Raw genomic sequence first — 19478 nt, 5'->3', positions numbered from 1 at the left:
AAAGATCAGCTCATGTCTGCACTTCCCTTTTCCTCATACAACTAACTGGGCAAATGACTTCTCTTCCAGTCTCAGTGAGAAGCCAGAAGCTATCTGCAGAGATCTGCCATGAATGCCCACGAGTAAGTGGGCCGGCTCTGTGTGTCTGCTTGCCTTCCTGCTACAACGCATGAACTGTGTGCGCTCCTACCCAGGCAACCATCACCCTGGAACTTCGCATAAGGTGTCCATATTCCCTCAAAAAAGAATCGCTCTAGCAACCACCATATTCACTTCTGCATCTAGTTTTCCTCTCTTCTAGAGGCCTTGGGGCTGGGCTGTTAGTGTACCCAGTAGAGTACATATGTTACCACGTGCCAGGACCTGGGTCCAAGTGCCTGATCTCCACCTGAGGGGGGTGGGGTCAGTAGGGAAGCTTCACGAGTGCTGAAACAGTGCTGCAGGTATGTCTTTCTCTGTTTCTTATTTATTATTGGACAGAAACAGAGAAATTGAGATGGGAGGGGGAGACAGAGACAGAGACACCTGCAGCCCTGCTTTAGCACTTGTGAAACGTCCCCCCCTGCAGGTGGGGACCAGGGGCTTGTACCTGGGTCCTTATGCACTGTAAGATGTGCGCTTCACCAGGGGCGCCACCTCCTGGCCCCCTTTCTCCATTTCTATCTTCCCCTTCCCTCTCAATTTCTGTCTCTGTCCAAATAAGGAAAAAGGAGGGGAGGGGACAGGTGGCTGCCAAGAGCATTGGATTCATCATGCAACAAGCCCTAACAACAACAAATAAAAAGACTTCATGAGTGAACTTTCTTTTGACGTCCTCATCCTCCTTTTTCTCTGCTTCCTTTCCAGTGACACTCCCTCACAGAATTATCGGTAGACATTCTCCTCACTTAATGTCCTGGTCAACACTGTTGGTCCCCTCATGCCCCACTGATCAGCCTCTACCAACTCCTTCATAACTCTGTCTATTCAGAGTGAGGCCATCCAGTTCCCTGGATTAAAATAGCATCAATGTGATGAAAATACCCCACATCAGATGAAGCCCAGACTGTTGCGTTTAACAAAGCAACAGCTGCCCCTCCTTCTACCTCCTTCCTTACCTGAGCCGCAGCTAAGTTTTCGGCATCTTCCTTCTTACTTGTGGCTGGGAAGAATACAATATTGTCGATGGTCTGGATGAGTTCCAGCTGCACAACACATTTAATCAACAGGGCAGCAAACAGTTTTTGTTCTGGAAATTCTGCGAGGAAATCCACCCCAACGCACATGCAAACAGAAATTATTTTGAATCCTTTATACTTTTTATGACATTACATAGCTAAGGAACATTAACATGCCTGACAGTAATTTACACATGCCATACTAAAAAGGACATATTGCTTTGTCACACAGTAAAAGTTTAAACTAATTAGTATTTAGGAAAGTAATTCTTTAAAAAAACAAAAATGCTCCAGATAGTTTACAGTGCTGCATTCGGGGGGGGGGGGGGCACTAGTTTTTTCCCTTAATATCTATTTCATGAGAGAGCGCTCTCCGAACACCACTCTGGCATATGCAGCGCTGCGTGTGGAAAGGATGGTCAGCACAAAGGGTCCAGCTCCTGAGATGCGGCAAGTCCATGGCGGTGCTCACATATGGCTCTAGGGGCTGCTCGGCCGAGGCCCCACCTCCATCCTGGGTGCTGGGGCCGGTTTCTAGTTAAATCCCTAGGGAGTGGGTGACTGCCAGGTGCTTGTCCAACGTCATAGCAACGGCTTCAGCAAGAGCTTTCAGTGGGTGCAATGAGGTTAGACGATGAGGCTCCACTCGATGGACTGTGCAGCTGGGCCTCTGCTATGCCTCTTACAAGCGCGATCTCATGGGTTAACACCGCAGCACGTTTGGCGACAGTATCTCTCTACTGGGTCAGTTCTACTCAGGAGGTGACACTGCTAGGGTTCTATTTTGATAGCGTGCCATAGACAGGGAGAAAATAAGGAAAAAATGAACTTGGGAACGGCAGGAACTACGCCGAGACTAGGTGGGGAAGAATGGTGTGCTTGGAAAGGATGAGAGCTGCTCTTTGGAGGGGCCAAGTGTTTGGGCCTGTGCTTTGGTTCTTTTCTCTAGAAAAGCAGCAGCTGTTCTTAGACTTTACAAGGTAATCAGGTATCACGAGAGAGCTGAGGATCCCTTCCTCGAATCCTTGACCAGAGGAACCACTGGTCCACCAAGTGAAAGATTTCCTGGAAACATGGTGACCAAGCTGCTCTTCCTCTGGCTCCGCCGAGTGCAGCTCTACCTTGCCCAGCTCAACATTCTAGGGTGAGTGAACTCTTCCTCGGGAAGTGGAAGGAGAGAATAGGATGTCTGGTGGGAAGGCAGCAACTTGGCCTTCAGGTTAGGATAGCAAGGTATGGATTACAGATCCATTTTACAATGTGGATGGAACCTGAAAACATTATGTTAAGTGAAAAAAGCTATATAATATTGCATGATTCCATTAATAAGAAAAGTACAGGGGCACCGGGTGGTGGTGCAGCGGGTTAAACGCACATGGCACAAAGCACAAGGACCGGCTCAAGGATCCCGGTTCAAGCCCCTGGCTCCCTACCTGGGGGGGGGGGGGGGAGATCGCTTCACAAGAGATGAAGCAGGTCTGCAGGTGTCTGTCTCTCCCCCTCTACCTGCTCCTCCTCTCTGTCCTATCTGACAGCAATAACAATAATAATACTAACAACAACAGTAGTAACAGTAGCAACGATAAAAAAAAAAAAACAAGGGCAACAAATTGGGAAAAAATAGCATCCAGGAGCAATGCATTCATAGTGCAGGCACTAAGCCCCAGCAAATAACCCTGGAGGTTAAAAAAAAAAAGTACAGGGCTGAACAGTGGCACACTTGGTTAAGCACACATGCTACCATGTGCAAGGACCTGGGTTCAAGCCCAAAGCCTCCATTTGCCAGGGGCAAACTTCACAAGTGGGGAAGAAGTGCTGCAGGTGTGTCTGTTTCCCTTTATTAAATTAAAAAATATATTTTTTTAATGTTTATTTATTCCCTTTTGCTGTCCTTGTTGTTTTATTGTAATTATTATTGATGTCGTTGTTGTTGGATAGGACAGAGAGAAATGGAGAGAGGAGGGGAAGACAGAGGGGGAGAGAAAGACAGACACCTGCAAACCTGCTTCTCCACCTATGAAGCGACTCCCTTGCAGGTGGGGAGCCAGGGGCTCGAACCAGCATCCTTATGCCAGTCCTTGCTCTTCACACCTTGTGCGCTTAACCCACTGTGCTACTGCCCGACTCCCAAGTTAAAATATTTTAATTTATTTTTATTGTTTGTTAGAAAAAATGAGAAAGTTAGAAGGGTGGGGAAGATAGAAAGAGGGAGAGAGACTGAAAGACACCTGCAGCCTCACTTCACTACTCGTGCAGGCAGGGGCAGGGGCTTGAACCCAGGCCCCTGCACACTGTAATGTGTGCACTTAACCAGTTTTGAGACCACCTGCTCCCTCTCTCTCTCCCCACTTTTCTCTTTGTCTTACCAAATTAAATAAATAGTGAAAAAAAAAAACTTAAAAACAATGTACAGAACAGCAAATTTACAGACATAAAAACAAGACAGTTGAGCTGCGGAGAGCATAAATGTCATGGGTTTTTCTCCTGGGTTGACAAAAATGTTTTTGAATCAGAGGTGGTGGCTGCATGCTATACAGCTGTTCACTGTCAAGCAGTGTTGCAGGCGTCTCTCTGTCTCTCTCACTCTCTGTCACCCCGTCTCTACTTCTGCCTGTCTCTAGCTAATAAAGATAATTTTTTAAAAAGTAAAAAGAAAAAAACTTTTGGTGAGCCTCAAAAATAAGAAGATCATAACTTAAGTCCTGTTTTCTTGAGGAAGTAATCTTTCTGAGATGTAAACATTTCCTTTAGCAACATAGTGGGACAAATTGAGTAAGAGACAGTAAAAGCTATTCTTTTTTTTTTTTTCTTATTTGCTTCCCCCCTTTTGTTGCCTTTGCTGTTTTTATTATTGTTGCAGTTATTATTGTTGTTGTTACTGATGCCATCGTTGTTGGATAGGACAGAGAGAAATGGAGAGGGTAGGGGAAGACAGAGGGGGAGAGAAAAGCAGACACTTGGAGACCTGCTTCACCGCCTGTGAAGTGACTCCCCTGCAGGTGGGGAGCTGGGGGCTTGAACCGGAGTCCTAACGCCGATCCTTGAGCTTCATGCCACGTGCACTTAACCCGCCGCACTACCGTCTGACCCCTAAAAGTTATTCCTCTTTGTGAGAAGAATGAAGACGATTCTTCTTCTTCTAGCGTTTGCCCTTCTTCCGTAGCCAGTCAACAGCATCAGGTTGAGCCTGATGTAAAGTTTCGAGACCTCCTTTGAATCTGGAGAGGTGGCAGTCGTTGACTATGTGGGTCATAGTCTGTCTGGAGCCGCAGGGGCAGTTCGGGTCGTCTCTGGCTCCCCAGCGATGGAACATAGTGGCGCACCGGCCATGGCCTGTTCGATAGCGATTGAGGAGGGCCCAGTCATAACGTGCTAGGTCAAAGCCGGGTTGACGCTCGCAGGGGTCTGTGATGAGGTGTTTGTTCTTTACCTCAGCTGACTGCCAACTCTGTTTCCAAGAGACTGGAACAGAGAAGTTCAGTGTAGGCATAGGGGACCAGATTGGGTGACGAGACATCAAGCGTTGGACAGGGTGGGCGAAGATATCCGCGTATATTGGCAGGCCCGGTAGAGCGTAGACGTGGGAAATGAACTTAGATGATGCTGCATCCCGACGAATATCTGGCAGGCAATGTTGCTAAGAACTGGCAGCCATGGAACCGGGGTGGAACGGATGGTTCCAGAAATTATCCTCATGGAGGAATATAATTTGGAATCGACCAAGTGGACATGGGGGCTATATGAAGACGATAAGCAGAGGAATCAAATGTAGGGTGTGGGGCAGCAGAGTGTACAGCAGACCTGTTCCTCTGAAAGCTGGGAGTTTCTGTGTAGAAAGCACTGGCCTCCTACTCTCAAACACAGATGGATCAAAGAAGGCCCACCTGCAGAAATGACATGAGGCTGGCAAGCACAGGGTGGTGGAGAGGCAAGATTCCTGTCAGGGACACAAACTTTAGCTACAAGTATTGTGGGGAAGGTGGTATTTCAAGTAGCAGCATTTCTGACTACTTGACAGCATTCACTTATCAGTTGAGTCAAAGTTGAGGCACAGTAATAAAGTCAAGTGCTCGTTAGTAATAAACATAAAACTACCATCCCTTTCCTAGTAAAACAAATCACATAATTTATTTTTAGTAAGAGAATAACTCACTTGCTGTTGTTTTAATTTTGCCAACTTCTTCATTCACAGGAGGGGCAGAAGGCAATGGTGCTTGCTGTCTATTATCTGCAGATCTTGGCTGAACAGAATCATGGATATCTACTGATTTCTGTGATATCGTATCCTAATAAAATAAAAGTCCTTATAGTAAGTAAAGTTTAAAGTATTTTCCCCATGAAAATGATACTCTACACAATGTAATTTTAGACACAATGACAAAAGTCTTTAAAATTCTCAATGCATGATAAGAATTGATAGCCTAAAGAAAGGAACTGACAGCTTTTAAGAAACAAAGCTTCCTTTCTCTGACACTACTACCTGATGCTGCCCCAGGGCATCAGACAGACAAACATGCTAAGGTTTACTGACAGCAGTAAGAAGGCACTGACAAAGAGACTAAATGAACACAGGGAACTTTTTGCAAGTTTTGTTGGAGGCTGAGCAATTTCTCAATTTCTTTCCTCTATTCAAAATAATACATAAAAAAAATGTATTTCTTAACAGTACTTATGGAGATAAATTTTAGCCATTTGGAGAATTTACCATCAGGAAATTTAACCGCGGGGGTGGGTCGGAGATGGTATGGTGCACCTGGTTTAGTTCACATGCTACAATGTGCAGGGATCTGGCTGCAAACCCCTGGTCCCCACCTATGGGGCAAGTTTCACAAACAGTGAAGTAGTGCTGCAGGTGTCTCTGCCTCTGTCTCTGTCTCTCTCTAACGCCCTCTTCTCTCAATTTCTCTGTAGCTTAAAAAAATTCATATATTTAACCTGGGCAGTATATACACTGGGACTTGTATGCATCTTTTAAATCTTTATGAGGGGCTGGATGGTGGTGAGCCAAGCTGAGCCTAATGTTATGATGCTCAAGGCCCTGGATCTAAGCCTCCCCCTCTTGCTCCACCTGTAAAGGGAAAGCTTCCCAAGTGGCAAAGCCAGGCTGCATTTTCTCTCACTGGCTCTCTCTCACTATCTTCTCCTTCTTAAAATCTGTCTCTATCTAGTAAATAAATTAATTAAATATTTTTTAAAATTGTATTTAAGTTTGTGGAGTGTGAGTTTATCTGTTGTACTGTTCGGCTGATTTTTTCCATTCAGTGGGGTTGGGGGTCGACAACTGTAATGGAACTTCCCCTGGTGTGGCTGTGACACTGCCATGTGGTGCTTGGGCCTGAACCTGGGCTGTGCACATAGGTGCCCTACTTGATGAGATATTTATCTGATCTCTGCCACTTTTTTGTAAAGCAAGACTCATCTAAAATAATTTAAAATATGATTTCTTATTAAAACTTACCAGCTGTTTTTCACTCACAGGAGATGGAGGTGGAAGAGCAGTGTCTCCAGAAGTGGGCCGCCAAGTTAAGAGTCTTTGAAAAATACCGAAAATGACGCCTATCACTGAGTGTGAGACATTCCAGACCCAACACGTTTTGACACAGGCACAAAAATGTCACAAGAAGATACCACAAACAACATATTCCTGCTTTGCCTACTATAAGAAAATTTCTACTTAAAAAAAAAATCTAGCAGAAAGTAAAAAGAAAAGAAAAGAAGATACTTCCAGAAAGCTAACATTTAATGTAACTAGCACAGTACTCTGCTTAGTCTTATGCACTCTCTGAAATGTTTCAAGTTTTCAAATTCCCTCCTAAGTATTAACATTAAACTCATTTCAAAGTGAGGTTTGGTGAACTCCTTTCAAAGTCTGTTTTTAAATGTATCAACATCAACAGATTAAATCTCACATAAGAGAGGCGACGAACCGCTGCCCTGAAGTCTCCAGTCACCCCACCCTGGACCCGTCTCGTTCAATAGCCTGGGTGAAACAGGACTCAGGCCCGTGTCTGGCTTCTGAGAAGCAGAGCTCCCAGGAAATGCGATAGACCGATGAAAACACTATTTCGCTTCAATATGAAAAGAAGTCTGTACATATATTTTCTATAAAGAAATGCTTAATAGACTAAATAGAAACAAGTATCAGGCAAAAATTCCCACTATTTCACATAAAAGTCATACAGACAAGAGGATCATTTTTGCCATGTAACTTGAGCTTATTAAACATGCTCCTAAAAGGTAAAAATCATTCAAATGCCAATAAATAGGACTGTGTCCTGGTCATGTAGTACTTAGTATCTAGGGATTTGTTCCTTAGGGTGCGTTCCTTTTATTTGACACCCTATTTTCACTGGTTAAGCTATTTACAATGAGATCATAGAGTGCAAATGCATTTAACTCATGTCAAGAAAAATTTTATGATGACTAAATGTCTAGATTAACAGTTTCACTAACAGTCCTATCCTAGTGAATTTTCATAAGCCTACTTAAGATGTTTTAAGTTTATCATTCAGTATACAAATGTAATATAAAAATCTGCTACCTGGGGTTAATGCAGTAGATAAAGCCTTGGACTCTCAAACATAAAATATCAAGATCAAGACTTGGTATTGCAGAGTGGTGCTCTGGTTCTCTCGCCCTCTCTCATTTTCATAAATAATAAATCTTACGATAAGTAAAGTTGTAAAAAAGCTTACGCATGTGGGATAGTTGTTTTGAAGATATCCAGTGTGCAGTTACACGTTTTATCCCAGATTTCCAAGGTAAATTTTTCACCATTCAGAATAACAACATTCTCCAAACAGTTTGTTCCAGATCGCGCTAACTGCTCATTGTCTAGGAAAGAAAAGAGCCATTTGTTTACCCGTCATCAGCCTCTGTCATCACTCTCTGCTGCGCACCCAGCATAGACCCACCTTGCTGTACACACCAATACAGCTGGGCGAAAATATCATCCAGAAGCACATCACTGAGCACTTCTAAATACTGGGTGAATACATCACAGATCGCATACAGCGCATGGTTACAAGTCGTCGTCATCCACTCAGCTTTCTAAGGGCAAGAAGTCATTACATCAAGGTCAGATCACACCAGTTAGCAGAACTAAAAAAATAGGCCTGAATATCTAAAACACAAGCTTATCCATTTATCCAGGCTTTTTTCACAGTTCTTGCTAGAATAGCATCTCTACCTCAACCTAATGGATTGATTACTATTTGCCTCATTATATTCCAGTCACCTTTGTGTAAAGTAATTTTTCCTGCACTATTGGTTTTGACTACTAAAAAACTATCACTGTCACTTCTGCTATTAAAATGATGACTTTTCAAGCATGAACAGGCACAAGCGACAATAGCTGGCTTTGTCCAGAATGTGAGAAAACATTAAAATATGGGAGAAAATAAGAGTTTATCCAAGTGGGCTTCACTTAAGCATGAAATAAAACTCACTTTCCTTAATGTAATTAATTGTAAACACTAGACAAGGCAATCAATATAAAGCCCATTCCTCATCTGCATTTTTCTGATACACAAAAGGCCAACTGGAGAAGCCTGCATCTAATGCAATTCTAAGACACAAAATGAGAACTTTTGAAGTTCTCAAACTTTATGAAATTCATACTTTACTTTCGTAGTATGTAGTGAAATGTTAAAACAAAGCTTTTCCTACGTATTCTTTACTCAATTCAGAGTGAGAAGTCAGAGTAAGAAGTATGAAAAGCTTACAGCTGTAACACTAAAATGAAGAACTAGAATTGGAACAAAAACACTGAGAATAAGAAAATTAATTCATGAACTCAATTCTTCCCTCAACATCTCATTTATAAAATTATACAAATATATTACTGTGCTTTGACAACTTTTCTCAAAGGACTTTGCCCCCCCCCACCCCCACCATGTCCTCTGAGATACTAAAATGTAACTGGGAACTTTTTAAATATTTTAATTTGACTATGTCAAACATTTGTGTTTTCTTACCTCTGTTTGCTGTTCTGGCAGTTTCATGTTATCAAAGATTCTGAAAACAATTCTAAATAAATCCTGCCACCAGTGCTTTTCATAAGTGTAGCCATAAGTTTTCATTATTTCAAACATTACTGTTAACCCCCTGAAATGATTTTTAAAAACAAAAAGCATAATTATGAAAACTGTAGTGTAAAAATAACTTGCCACATCAAAACCCCCCTCCTACAATAGCTTTCATAGTTCACAAAGTTAAAAAAAAATAAGTTTATGAAAGAGAAAGACTCAGAGCATCACTCTGGCACATGTGACGCTGGGGACCAAAGTTAAGACCTCATGCTAAGTCTAACATCTAATCTACTGCACCATCTCCTGGACCACAGGAAAAAATTCTAAACTGCCTTTGAAAAGTACTTGGTTTGTAACCAGGGCCTTGCATATGTGCATTTCTACCATACTGTCATCTTTCCAGAGAGAGGAAAAAAGAGAGGGGGGAGGTAACACAGTCCCAGGGCCTCCCTCTGCACCACTGCACCTCCCAAGTGTTGCTGGGACTTGAACCAGGGCCATACACGTGGCAATACACTACACACGCCCCATCTGCTGAATTATCTCAACAGTCTATCAATAACAGCCACAACCAAAACATCTTTGCTTTACATACAGTTTAGTGTATGATACTGAGTGTTAAGATGCTTTCAGTTGTAAAACTGCCTTCCTGAGGACAGGTTGTTTAGACAAGAATTTCAAAGTCCTTAGCTTTAAAATTTTTCTTTATGCTTCCTCCAATCCCACACTAATTTTTTTTTTTCCCCACAAAATTTAAATGGAATTACAGACTTAAGAAAAAATCATCACTTGGGTGCCAACAGCAATCTAGGACTGGATAAAATTAGATTTGGAGGGGTTGGGGATATAGTTTAGTGGTGTGGAACATAATCCTCAAAAAACTTAGATTTTCATTAAGCTGTTTTCAAAGGACTACTGGGGTTTTTAGCTAACACTATAAACTTCTTCAAACAATAGGATTTACAAAACCAGTCCACTAAGATATACTAAGTTCCTTGTGTGTAGGGATTCATTTCAGTCTTTCTTGCTCTACCTCAAGTATTAACAGTCCTGTCACCTAGGAGGAATATAATGAGTATCTGTTGAACGAATGATTCCTTACTATTAGGCTCCCTATTTTTTAAATAAATGTTAAAGCTAAAATTTTATATTGCCTAACTAATCCTTTATTACCTCTCTTAAAATAATACCTTTAACATGATAACAGAGGACCTAGTGAGGGTTGTATTTTTATGTAGAAAACTGAGAAATGTTATGCATGTACAAACTATTGTATTTACTATGGACTGTAAAACATTAATCTCCCAATAAAGAAATAAAAAAATAATACCTTAAGTAATCATCAACCACTAAAAAAAACGTTTATTTATTTATTTATTTTTTTAAGTTTTATCTTTTCTCTATTACTACTTCACTCAGGAGATGTAAGTATCCTTAGGTTTACAAGATTAATAGTTCCGAAAGTCTGGTAGTAGTCCAGAACAAGTCTTCTGAGTGGTGGGCTGGTGGCTCACAAGCATAGCCGTGTTTTCACACACGAGGCTGCAGGTTTGCTCATCAGCATCCCATGTGACTGCACAATGTTCTGGTCTGTCTTACTGGTGTTCACAAAATAAATAAATTTAAAAATAAATAAATAGGGACCAGGTGGTGGCACACCTGGTTGAGCGCACGTTACAGTGCACAAGGACCCAGGTTTGAGCCCCTGGCCCCCATCTACAGGGAGAAAGCTTCACAAGTGGTGAAGCAGTGCTGCAGGTGTGTCTGTCTCCCTCCCTATCACCCCCTTCCCTCTCAGTTTTTGACTGTCACTATTCAACAAATAAAGATTTAAAAAATAAATAAATAGATATCAGTATCTGACACTAGAAGATACAGATTTTTTTCCCTTTGGAAGGCTGTCTAGTTTGTTGCTGCTATGCAGCCCTCAGACCTACTTATTACATGTCATTGCACAGTTGTAAGCAAGTATTTGTTAAATAAAACTGTAAAATGACATGGCCATTTGGTTCTGTGGTAACTTTACAATAGTTTTGACTTATAAGATATGCAATCCCACTTCCCCACCTGGGGAGTAGCTTCACAGGTGGTGAAGCAGGTCTGCATGTGTCTGTTTTTCTCTCCTCCTCTCTCGATTTCTCTCTGTCCTATCCAAGAATAACAATAATAATAACCACAACAACGATAAACAAGGGCAAAAAAGGGGAAAAAATGGCCTCCAGGAGCAGTGGATTTGCAGTGCTGGCACTGAGTCCCAGTGATAATCCTGGAGGCAAAAAAAAAAAAAAAAAAAAAAGATATGCAACATATAAAATAAACTCCTACGGAAGAGATAGACTCTTCCCCTAGGAGAAGCACATTAGAATTCCTGACACTGAAAACATGGAATTCTCTTCCACCATCTCCTGAGCTCACGAACTTTGACTCTTGGTAACTGAATGTCATCACCCATGGCTAGGGGTCAGTGCACATGAAATCCAGCTCATTCTGACCTTCAAATCAAACCGACATCCCTACTGAGGTTTCTAAGAATTTTTACTGTTCAAGTCTTTTAAAGTGCTGATCAAACACCACATTATACCTAAGGGTAAGCTGTCTGCTCCAATACTTATGGCCTTTAACTACCAAACTTGTTTTCATGTTAAGTAAAATTAATGTGATTAAAGTAAAAATAAACCTTTCAAAGTTTTAATTACAAATACTGATTGTTACCTGGTTCTTACATCTAATTTGCATCTATTGATGATACAGGATAACTCAAAGAGAATTGGGAACCATCCTCTCACCCACACCCTATCTTCGGGTGCCACGTTCATATCGTCACTTGTATATTCCTTGAAAGCCTTTAAGAAAAAAGGTAGTTTTACTTTAGGCAAAATATAGTACATGTATATTATTCATCTGATTTTTTAAAAAAATTGAAATGCTTTATAAATCAGCTGAGCTGATTTTTTTTTTTTTAAAAACAGTAATTTATTAAAAGATGGAGCTTTTAAGAACTACCTGTGAAGAGTAGTGGAATAAAATCCTAAAGTTGGTTTCTTTTTTCTTTTTTTTTCAGTTTCAACTCCATCATCAGTGCTTTATATCATTAAATCAGGCTTCCCTTGAGGTCATTTGTATGTCAGGACACACTAAGCACAGTGAAAAGTCAATGGAGTCGATGTATAGAAAAAGTACAAACCACTCCACAGGTTCCTGTCAGTATGTAGTAAAAAATCTTACTACCATATCTGTGTGTCCCTTTTCCTATTATGATACTGACGTAGACAGACTCAGATATGCAAGTTAAAGATGACAGCCAAACTTGTCAATTCAACATTTTCCTGCCGTGCTAGCGCTAGCCCCCCTCAACTTCAGTAATGACAGTAATGACAGAGCATGAACCAGCAAGAAACAATTAAAGAATCATCTTAGGGCTGAAGAACAATCTTGGGTTCTCAACCCTTGGTCTCCACTGTTAGTCCTATACCTGTGGCCATATTTTAAAAGTTCTCTGTAGCTCAATTTTTCTATGTAAAGCTACAACACTATATCCCATAAAGCTGTGAAAGGAATTAGTTAATAAAAATCAAACACAAAAGTACCCGACATACTCAATAAATCTGGCTATTTTACAAATCAGTATCATCCAGAATTGGCTTTAGATAATTTGGGGTTTAAAAAAATGCTTCAGACTTCTTCAATTCCCAAATAAACTTAAATTTCAGACTGGAATTACTCAGCAATAATTTGTTTACTAAATGACGCTATACCTGGGGTCTATCAGACACATATTTTGCACAGTGGCGAATAAGCCGGATTGCTTCCATACTTGTGTCTGGGAAAGCTGCATTGCACGCAAATTCAGACAGACACTTGACTGCATCCTGGAAAGAATCAATGGTCGCTGGAAAGTGTTTTTCAAACACGAGGGCTAAAGAAGAAAACATGAAAATAATGATACAATTTCAATTATTCACAATGTGCCAAAATAAAAATACATCTGCTTTACCATGCGTGCAATCTAAGTTCAAGCCCCTGGTACACCACACAAGAGAACTTCCCACACTGCAAAAAACTTTGGTGCTGTGGAGTCTCTCCCTCCCTCTCTGAAAAGGTTCATCGATAGCAATGAAGTCCCAGCGGTGGCAGGGGTGGGTGGTGGTAGTTAGGGAGATGATAAAGACACATCTTTCAGAAGGTGTGAAGACTGAAGAAAATATGAAATCGCTTATATATTTGCCATAGAGCAGCGGTTTAGTAAATGTTAACTTTTATAGCAACACCATTGTAACTATTTACACTGACTCTATACACAAAACTTGGCAAACAAAATGCTTTGCTGGAGCACAATCAAGTTGGTTTTCACTTGAACACAGCGCAGAGATACTCACTGACAATGTGCCCTGTTGTCTGGAAGGCAAGCTCCACTATGCTTTCATCTTGATCAGATGCGGCTAAGTGAAATACTGAGAAAATGTTCTTCCATCCAGACCGAATGTTAGCAGCCTGAGAGTTAACCATTTGTGCTATACACCGTACAACCATGTCTCGAATTGTTGGAGACCTAAAATAAAAACACAACTGCTTTAACAGCCACACCAGTAAGTCGTGCATTTCCCCGTTTGCTCTGTGGCTCCTCCCAACCCCTAGAGTGGAAGTTAGTGTGTCCCCTGCCCCGTATTCAGCGATTCAACAAACATGGTACCTGTTCCGTTTCATTATACGTTCAACAAACACAGTACCTGTTCCGTTTCATTGTATGTTCAACAAACATAGTACCTGTTCCGTTTCATTATATGTTTAACAAACATGGTACCTGTTCCGTTTCATTATACGTTCAACAAACACGGTACCTGTTCCGTTTCATTATATGTTCAACAAACACGGTACCTGTTCCGTTTCATTATATGTTCAACAAACATGGTACCTGTTCCGTTTCATTATATGTGCAACAAACATAGTACCTGTTCCATTTCATTATATGTTCAACAAACATAGTACCTGTTCCGTTTCATTATATGTTCAAAAGGTCTTAAGAAATCCTTCTGGAATCTGAAATTAGCAAGCTCCCCCTTCTCTAAGAACTTCATTGATAACTGCCTCAAGGAGTCTACTGCAAAAATAGCTACATCTTCATTAGGATTACAGCCAACCTGCAATGGCAACAGAGACAAAGGATACTAATGCCAGTAGTTAAGACCCAAAATTCTTAAAATTTTGTTCTATAAAGTTACATAAAACATAAATCAATAAACTTACAATTCTCTGCAAAGGCATGTGCCGATAGTATTTCTCAACAAGACAATCACATTTAAATTAAGCTCTTAAAATCTAGAGCAATCTCGTTTTTTGTTTGTTTTATTTTGTGGAAACATGGTATCATGCATATGACATTTTAGCACTCTGGGACACTTTTTTCATTCAAGTAGAAAAACAATGGAGGGGGAGATAGCACAGAAGTTGCCTCTGGGGGCCAGGTGGTAGCACACCTGGTTAAGTGCACACATTACAATGAGCAAGGAACTGGGTTCAAGCCCCTGGTCCCCACCTGCTGGGGGGAAAGCTGTCATGATAGGTGAAGCAGGGCTGCAGGTGTCTCTCTGTCTCTTTCCCTCTCTCTACCCCCTCCCAATTTCTCTCTGTCTCTATCCAATAATAAAATGATTAAAAAGAAAAAAAAAAATTTCAAAAAGAAGCTTTCTCTGTTGCCATAGCATCCCCCCTGCATACATTGAACATGGTGAGACATGCTTTAAGGAGAGTAATCATTTTTCACTAAAAATTTTTCAGATATATATATATATATATATATATATATATATATATGCCTCTAGGATTATCGCTGGGGCTTGGTGCCTGCACTACGCATCTACTGCTCCTGGAAGCCATTTTTCCCATTTTGCTGACCTTGTTGCTATTGCTGTTGGATAGGACAGAGAGAAATGGAGAGAGGAGGGGAAGACAGAGGGGGAAAGACAGACACCTGTAGACGTGCTTCACCACCTGTGAAGTGACCCCTCTGCAGGTGGGGAGCTGGGGGCTCAAACTGGGATCTTTATGCCAGTTCTTGAGTTTCTTGCCATGTGTGCTTACCCCTCTGCACTACCACCTGGCCCCCCAAATATGTATTTCTTAACAGAGACAGAGAGGGAGAGGGAGTGGTGAAAACAACTGCAGCCCCGCTTCACCGCTCGTTAATTTCTCCCTGCAGGTGGAGACCAGAGACTCACACATGGCTTCTCATGATAATGTGTGTGCTCTACTGGATGGCTGACTAACCCTAAAGCAATCGTATCTTTTCCAGAGAGAGATAGTGAGGCAGAGAGAGAGAGAGAGAGAGAGAGAGGGAGAGAGAGGAGACAAAGCACTGAAGCTTCCCTCAATGCAGGCTTGAACTTGAGTTGTACCCCTTCTTATCCTATGGTTTTTGTCCTATGTGTTTCCTTTTTAAAAATTAAAATAAAAAAAAAGCATTTCTGAATGTAACTATAACAATGCTTAGAAAAGAACATTTTTTAGACTATGATAACAAAATTCTAAACAACAAACGGTATTAGAAATATAGAATTCTATAATCATTCAAGTACCTTATTAAAATGATCGCCAATAACTTCCCAAATTCGAGACCACTGCAATCTTATTCTTCCCATGTTGTAATACGATATTTCTACTATTTTTTGTAGACTAAACATTCTTGGATGTGTAGTGGAAAGTAATTCATCCATAGACACAGCACAAAGCCAACGGACAAAATCCACTAAAATACAAATGTGTGTTTTTTAGACTAACTTTCAAGTTCTTTTGGCCAAAAGACAATTTATAGGTGGAATAATTATACATACTTACCAATAGCATTTCCATCTAGCCTTGTAGATCCTGTAAATATTCTAAAGAAAAAAAAATCAGATTAAAAAAATTCTAACAACCCACTTCTGTTACATCAACTTAAAACAGTTTGGAGTACTAGCTACAATTATCTATTATAAGGGAAGAAAAATCAAGTGTATTTTTTATCATATAGTTCATCAAAAAGCATTTTGGCTATTTATCTTCTTTATATTCAGTAATATTAGAGTAAGAATGTATTTTTCACTTTTACTGGCAGATTTATAGTCATTAATAAGTATATCACGAGGCTAAGAAGGAAAACATTGATTTATAAAATGAATAAATGGCATGTTACAAAACAGAAGAGTTTTCCAACTTTTCCTATCTGCTGTCACTAGACATGTTTTCAAACTGGAGCAGAAAATTCTACTTATTTTTACAAGTAATTATATTCTCTTTGAAAACTCATTTACAATAAATTAAATTTACAAATAACCTTCATGAAACCTTGCAAATAGTTTAAAACAAATTAATGAGTAAAAGGCGAACCCACCATTTTTTTGAGGTTATTCAAATGCCTAGAGTTGAGATACGCTATTCTGTTTTTACCTCTGCTAATCTTCCACTGAACTACTTTATTGTATTTCAAAGTTTCAGAAAATATTTCAGCATAAACATAATAGCTTTTTCAATGTCTCTATTTCTACCTGTGCTCTCAATTTGTAACCAAAATATTTCCTGGGACTTTTAGGATAAAAGTAACATTCCTAAATTTAAAATGTATTCCACGGGATCTGTATGATTGAAAAAGAAAACCTAAGGCAGAGGCATGTCATATACTAAGCTTAGGAAAAAAAGTAATTGCAGTAGCAGTAGGAGTTAAGGATTATAAAACGGGAGGGGGGGCGAAGATTACCCATTCACGTGATAATCACAAATGTCTTGTGACATATGGATAACTATCCTCTCAATTTTATAAACAAAGAATGGAGAAACAACATATTTAGTAACTTCCTCAGAGTCACACAACTAGTAAATGCTAGAGTCATTTCAAATCCGGCAGTGAAACTGGCTCAGCAGGTGGACAAGGGACTTGCATGTGTGAGGCCACAGGGTCGTCACATATGCTGATCACAGCTCTGGTGTCCATCTCGTTGAATTAGTAAACATTTTTTAAATTGTTTCATTTTTTATAGAGACAGAGAGAAATTGAGAGAAGAGGAGCAGGTAGAGGGAAAGAGATAAAGACACCTGCAGCCCTTTAGGAGAGGATCAGGGGCTTGAACCTCAGCCCTTGTACCCTGTAATGTGTGTGCTTAACTAGGTATGCCATTGCCTGGCCCCCAATAAAAATTTTTTTAAAAAAGATTTAAGCGGGAGTCGGGCTGTAGAGCAGAGGGTTAAGCGCAGGTGGCGCAAAGCACAAGGACCGGCATAAGGATCCCAGTTCGAGCCCCGGCTCCCCACCTGCAGGGGAGTCGCTTCACAGGCGGTGAAGCAGGTCTGCAGGTGTCTGTCTTTCTCTCCCCCTCTCTGTCTTCCCCTCCTCTCTCCATTTCTCTCTGTCCTATCCAACAACGACAACAACAATAATAATTACAACAATAAAACAACAAGGGCAACAAAGGGAATAAATAAATTAAATAAATATTTTTTTAAAAATTTAAAAAAAAAAGATTTAAGCCAGGATAAGCATACTCCAGAGTCGATTCTCTTTTAAGGACTTTTCTAAAAGCTACTCACCCAAGTAAAAACCAATTAAAACATTTAAAATATACTCTAGTTATTTCCTACAAACAAAATCTAATTTTTCTGTATGTATCACTATTATTTAACCTCAGTGTCATTGCGAATGAGTAACAAAATCAAGACGGAAAAAAAAAAAAAAGAACAGCTTAAAATTAACAAAATAATCTGAGCCTGTGATAAAGGGACATCTTTTTTAAGTTCTAGTTTTATACTAGGCCCGTACTAGATTTTGGAAGTCTCTGTCACTCAGGAAAAATAAAAAGTCACCACACATTTTCACTGTGAAAATGTTTAGAGTAATTTACTCTTACGTGTGTGCTGCATGCAGTTTAAAGTTCTTTTGCTCCATTTTTTAATCTATTATCATGTTTAGTCTTATATTTATTGCAACAGACTATTCAGAACAATAGATCTAAAGACAGGGAAATTATTTCATTTGAGGGGGCCAGGCAGTGGTGCACTTGGAAGGGCACACACATCACAACGCGCGAAGACCTAGGTTCAGCCCCTGGTCCCCACCCACAGAGGGAAAGCTTCACAGTGAACAGGACTGCAGGTCCCTCTCCCTGGGCCCCCCTATCTCCTCCTTCCACCTCTGTCCTGAATAAATAAATAACACTAACTTTAAAGGGCTTGGGAAATTTCATGGCGCACCTGCTTGAGCACATGCCACAATGCACAAGGACCTGGGCTCGAGCTGCCAGCCCCCAGCCCGGGGAAAGCTTCATGAGTGAAGCAGTGTTGCAGGCGCCTGTCTCTCTCCCTCTTCGTCTCCCCCCTCCTGTCAATTTCTGGCTGTCTCTATCCAATAAGCAAATAAAGATAATGATGAAAAAATTGTATAAAATTTCCATTTGCTTATAAGAACAAGAAATGTCAGGTTGATGCCTGTTAATATTCTCACTTTACTCTTGACTGTCAAGAGTTACCTTAGTTAGATTACAGACTAGTGTGAGAATATCAGAGAAGAGAATACATTCAGATATTCGGAAATAAATTTAATGAGGAGGTAAAATGCACCGCCCAAGGAGAATATAACAAATCAAGGATGTAACTTATACTTTCACTTAAAGCTTAAGCTTAAATAGTCAGGTTTCTTATCAAATTGGACTTTCAATTTATGTTTGTGTAAGTATCTAGTGATGAGTTTGAGAGAATAAATGCAAATACAATTTCTGCTGAGACTCCTCTGAAATAACAAATTCTTTACACAGAAAGGGCTTTTTTCTCCCTCCCTCTCTCCCTTCAGTTCCAGGGCTTTACCACTCTGGGACAATATTTTCGGGTAGGGAGAAGGGGGGAGAAAGGGAAAGACACCACAGCATAGAAGCTTTCTCTGGTGCAGTAGGGAGTCAGACTTGAACCTGGCGGCACCCATGGCAAAGAAGGCACCCTCCTGAGTAAGCTATCCTACTGGCCAGAGGTAGATTTCAGTTATTTAAATGAGTGACATGTCTGCCTCTAATAAAGAATAGTTAGATAAATAAACCACAACTGGGCATGGTCATATAAGTAAATTAAGGAAAAAGAAGTTATACATAAAATGTAAATTCTTGCCCGAATACATTCTCATTATGATAGTAAAGATTTTCTGAAGGGCAAGAAAATCATTTGGAAGAGAGCTGCTCCACTAGCAGAAGGGCAGATAGTTCACTGTTCTAGAACTGTACATGGATACAGAAAAAGGGACAAGGACAGCGACACTTGGAGATAAGTTTCCTGAGTCCTT

The 19478-nt window shown here is 40.5% G+C and overlaps 1 protein-coding gene across 1 annotated transcript in view; it reads right to left on the bottom strand.

Moving 5' to 3' along the window:
- The window catches only part of ARFGEF1 (ADP ribosylation factor guanine nucleotide exchange factor 1), a 119927-nt gene that overhangs the window by 6235 nt on the left and 94214 nt on the right, over positions 1–19478 (bottom strand). Inside the window, exons 24-35 of the mRNA XM_060202294.1 lie at positions 16019–16059; positions 15760–15929; positions 14174–14325; positions 13564–13736; positions 12943–13103; positions 11900–12030; positions 9134–9263; positions 8072–8207; positions 7853–7991; positions 6616–6688; positions 5311–5443; positions 1098–1237 (exon numbers count right to left, since the gene is read on the bottom strand). Coding sequence (XP_060058277.1) covers positions 1098–1237; positions 5311–5443; positions 6616–6688; positions 7853–7991; positions 8072–8207; positions 9134–9263; positions 11900–12030; positions 12943–13103; positions 13564–13736; positions 14174–14325; positions 15760–15929; positions 16019–16059 — 1579 coding nt within the window. The remainder of the gene's footprint in view (positions 1–1097; positions 1238–5310; positions 5444–6615; positions 6689–7852; positions 7992–8071; positions 8208–9133; positions 9264–11899; positions 12031–12942; positions 13104–13563; positions 13737–14173; positions 14326–15759; positions 15930–16018; positions 16060–19478) is intronic.

The sequence above is a fragment of the Erinaceus europaeus genome, chromosome 1 (assembly GCF_950295315.1).
Source record: "Erinaceus europaeus chromosome 1, mEriEur2.1, whole genome shotgun sequence".
In the NCBI taxonomy this organism is placed as follows: domain Eukaryota; kingdom Metazoa; phylum Chordata; class Mammalia; order Eulipotyphla; family Erinaceidae; genus Erinaceus; species Erinaceus europaeus.
Note: the sequence above shows the minus strand (reverse complement) of the source record. Positions and strands in the feature narration are given on the sequence as shown.